The sequence below is a fragment of the Perkinsus marinus genome (assembly GCF_000006405.1).
Source record: "Perkinsus marinus ATCC 50983 genomic scaffold scf_1104296961844, whole genome shotgun sequence".
Taxonomy (NCBI): domain Eukaryota; phylum Perkinsozoa; order Perkinsida; family Perkinsidae; genus Perkinsus; species Perkinsus marinus.
Genome location: NW_003205644.1, coordinates 1 through 3,859, shown reverse-complemented (window position 1 = coordinate 3,859; position 3,859 = coordinate 1). Strand labels below are relative to the sequence as shown.

General features: G+C 44.5%; 1 protein-coding gene across 1 annotated transcript; it reads right to left on the bottom strand.

The window, feature by feature from the left end:
- Positions 1-22: 22 nt before the first annotated feature.
- Pmar_PMAR008827 (conserved hypothetical protein) lies at positions 23-2,777 on the bottom strand (the record flags this gene model as incomplete). Its single annotated transcript, XM_002772177.1, has 13 exons — positions 23-63; positions 187-290; positions 341-418; positions 464-567; positions 618-712; positions 771-877; positions 940-996; positions 1,046-1,135; positions 1,681-1,752; positions 1,805-1,864; positions 1,914-2,012; positions 2,352-2,495; positions 2,692-2,777. 13 exons carry the CDS (start codon positions 2,775-2,777, stop codon positions 23-25), a joined length of 1,137 nt encoding a protein of 378 aa, XP_002772223.1.
- Between the last annotated feature and the right edge of the window lie 1,082 nt (positions 2,778-3,859).

Here is a 3,859-nt window from a genome sequence, read left to right as displayed (position 1 = left end):
AGCTTACGACAGTCCCACATCTTCATCGTACCTGAAGGCGGCCCACGATATGGAGAGAGGAATCTACTAAAGAATGCAAGCACTAGGCAATGATACGTTGCTATACAGCCAACGTTGGATGAGAATAACTCGATACTGTAATGGTCGAGTTTCGTCCCCAGAAGGCCGGACTCGATAATGGCTTACCATCCAAGCTTCTACTGAGCATCCTATGACCATCCTCTAGTACTTTAACAGCGGTAACCACATCGGTATGGGCTGTCCGAGCTATCATATCAGCCTTACCGTATCTGATAGTATGAGAGTATTGTTATGATAGGTTGCAAGAAGGCCATATTACCTCTTGCGTTCATTGAATAGCTGAATACTGCCATCACTACACCCTGCAACAATAAAGCCACCATCATAGGGTTTGAACCTAAAGATGGAATAAACTCATCATATATTGACTACGATAACTCACCCGCACGAATTGATGAAAAGTTGGTTTTCAACACCGCCCCGACCACCACATATACCACGCTTATCCACACACTTGAGTGTATGAATGCAGGGTATCCACATATCCTAACATAGATTCGAATTTTAGAGGCGGAGCGGTAAGTGGTTGCTCTCACCATGCCGGTTCCTGGAGTGTTGATATCCCATATTCTTATAGTGCAGTCAAGGCTTGATGTTATCCATTTAGAGGGATCCATTGGATGCCAATGGCCTGAGATGCTCATGCGATATCATACAAGTCGGATACCTCCAATACTAAGAGATAATACCATCAGTAATGGTAGCAGTATGGCCTTTAGTATGCTGTAGATCTCTTATGTACTGATCACCCTTTATAGTCTGCTGTATAGGAGCACTTGTACCGTTACGATCATGACTGAGGGCCACCATTACTCTAGTGCTGCTTGCAGGGAGCAGTAAGAAGTGATGAGGACTTACATACGACACCTAGCATCTGCAGGTAGTACCAATACTTGCCCACCACTGTTACTAAACCTGAGGCACGGTGATGAGCCTGATAACTCTCATCATAGAGCCTCACTACCTCACACAATTTATTGGATATCCTTCCTGTGGGGTAAACTCTCTGAAGGGCTTCGGGTCCAATGCATTGATACCATTTAGATCCCAATACCTGCATACAGTATTAGAATATAACTTCTACCCAGCTGAGACGCGCAAAAGTCCATAAACTACATTATAGAGACTGACACACGAAGAGTGATGATGGCATTCAAAGGCAAATCAGGAACTCATAAAAATTCCCCAAAATTGCCTCATTATCATCAACACTCGTAGTTGACAGAATTCTGTATATTTTTCCCACAGCTTACACAAAACTACTACACGGCAGTGCGACTGCTATTCTCATGTTCTATACTATTCAACGTTCTACTGCGTAGTCTACAATAATCAGAAGTATACAAAGGCTAGTGCAATATCCAATAGGAAGTTGAAGGATGCTATCATTACCGTTGTGGACCTACCACACTTTCCAAAACCCTGCTAAAATTCACGCGGTCTACTCGTGAATGGTGTCCCACATTGCGTATACTAACATCTATTTGAACTATCAACCAAGAAGGTTAAGAGCACCATCTCGATACTTTAGCAGTCATTGACTATTCATCGCCTACCCTAATAGGAGTCCCCCCAAAACATCCTTGTCCCATATACTACCTAACCACACCATCTGTCCCTCCAGTGACCATCCGGCTACCCTTAGGGTCCATCGTTAACGTAGTCAGAGACCTAGAGGCATAAGGAATGCCAAACCCATTGCTGTCGGAGAAGATGACATTACTTATGCCTCGATTCAGGACAAAGGTCCAGACATATCTCATGGGTATCAGGTATACGGCTTCTGAAATGGTCAACAATGGTAACTCCATATTCGATAACCTACAACTTACGGTGCCTCTCGTCGAACGATATCATCCTCATCCGATACACCCCCAGCTAGTGCTTGTGCTGCCACTGTTGGAGGCTCGTCGAGAGGTACTCGCATGTGCCTAAAGAGAATGGATGCTACAATACTACGCGCAATCTGAAGAGCCCGTTTTATGTCACTGGTATAACTTTCCAGCTAGAGCGTTGAGCAAGTTGCAATTGAGACTATAGGCTCTCCTAACAATATTATTTCCTATACCTACAACCTTGGTGTAAAATGTGGCCGAAACATTTTTTCGAGAATTTGATCCCTGACATACTTCAGCGATATCGTAGTGTCAGGAGAGCCTATATACGAAATTTCAGTTCCGTTTGAGCTCTAGTTGGGAAGCTATGGCGCTGGCATGAAACGGGCTCTTTAGACTGCACGTACAAATACGAGGACCAAACGGTGGTATTACTCTTCATGGACTGCCTCGGTATTCACTCGGTTGCCCTGCTTACCGAACTGCATAGGGAGATGCATCTCAGGAGGTGGGAGCAGCCACGACCCTCCTCCTCCTCCCATACCAGAACTGGATGAGGTACTGGCCATTCCAGTCGACCTATTCCAATACTGTCTATCAACAATGGACGAGACCCGAACAATAATGCACACACTGTTATGCAAGAGGATCATCTCACTAGCAACACGATAGATTAGCAATATAGTGATTGCATATATTCACTAACCCATGAGACTTTCCAACGCCAACCTGGATGAGTAGTAAGAGCCCCCCTGACCCATGCCACCCGTACTACTCTTGCCGGCGTATGGCCTTCCCACGACTGGAGAACTCCCGAGCTTGTCGGAGGGCTGCCATCTCTACCTCATCTTCGTCGGACATATCAAGATGGAAGTACTGTACTATCGATATGGTGGAGTTGAAGGTCACTTACAATGCATGACTAATTTAGTCGATTATTGGAATCTTAATGCTACTACCCCGACTACAATTAACACATAGACTAACATTATCTGGAGCACCAGCATATAGACATGGAATGGTTACATTGAGATCCTGGAGGATTTAAAAAGACTTGGTCATCTGAAGGAGAGGACAGGTAAGTTGCGATCCTAGGGCGTGCGCTTTTGTCATTGCAACAGCGTGCAACCGTTCATACAGGATTGGGAAGAGCTCAATGATGGCTTTCAAATGATGCTTTTGTTGTTCATCAAGTGTCACGTGCCGCAAAATTACGAGGGGTGGACACTTTCTCGGCACCATCCTGTATCGCTAGGTTCCAGGGCCGAGTTTCATTTATAAATTATGAAACATAATGGGCTTCTCAGAGAGTGGTCGATTTGAAATATCCAAATTGAAAGAATCAGTAGGATGTTACGTAGATCCAGTTACTGAACAGAACAAGACAAACTGTAAGAAGCTGAGGACTTGTATCAAAATATATCAAAAAAACCCGTAAGCTATATGCGGCATGGAAGGTATGCTCAACTATAGAGCATAATCAAACTTCAACATATGATCTGATCTTAGACTCGGCAGGACAATACTCATAGATAACGGGAACTGTGGTGTGGTTAGATTAGAACGATGTCTTGAAGATAATAAGTCAAACTTCAGAACTGGTTCCGCTCTTAAACGACCATATCTCTGCACTCGTGACACTTACATCCACAGCAAACCTGGAATGTGCATTTACAGCTAGAAGGACATTTGTCACAGAAGTCCCCGCAGAAATGCACGTTCGACAGACTGCGAGCGTGAGTTTGGCCATACGTAGGACGGAAGAATGAGGCGATGCAGACGACGCCGACCAGGATGAAGCTATTGAACAGCATGTGGGAAATAATACGCTGAAGATAAGCAGAAGATTGGATATCCGGATGAGAGCTCTCATTGAGAGCATGCTTGGGAAACATAGAGTACCGCAATTGAAAGGAAAAACACTTGCATGATTCGGGATGTGT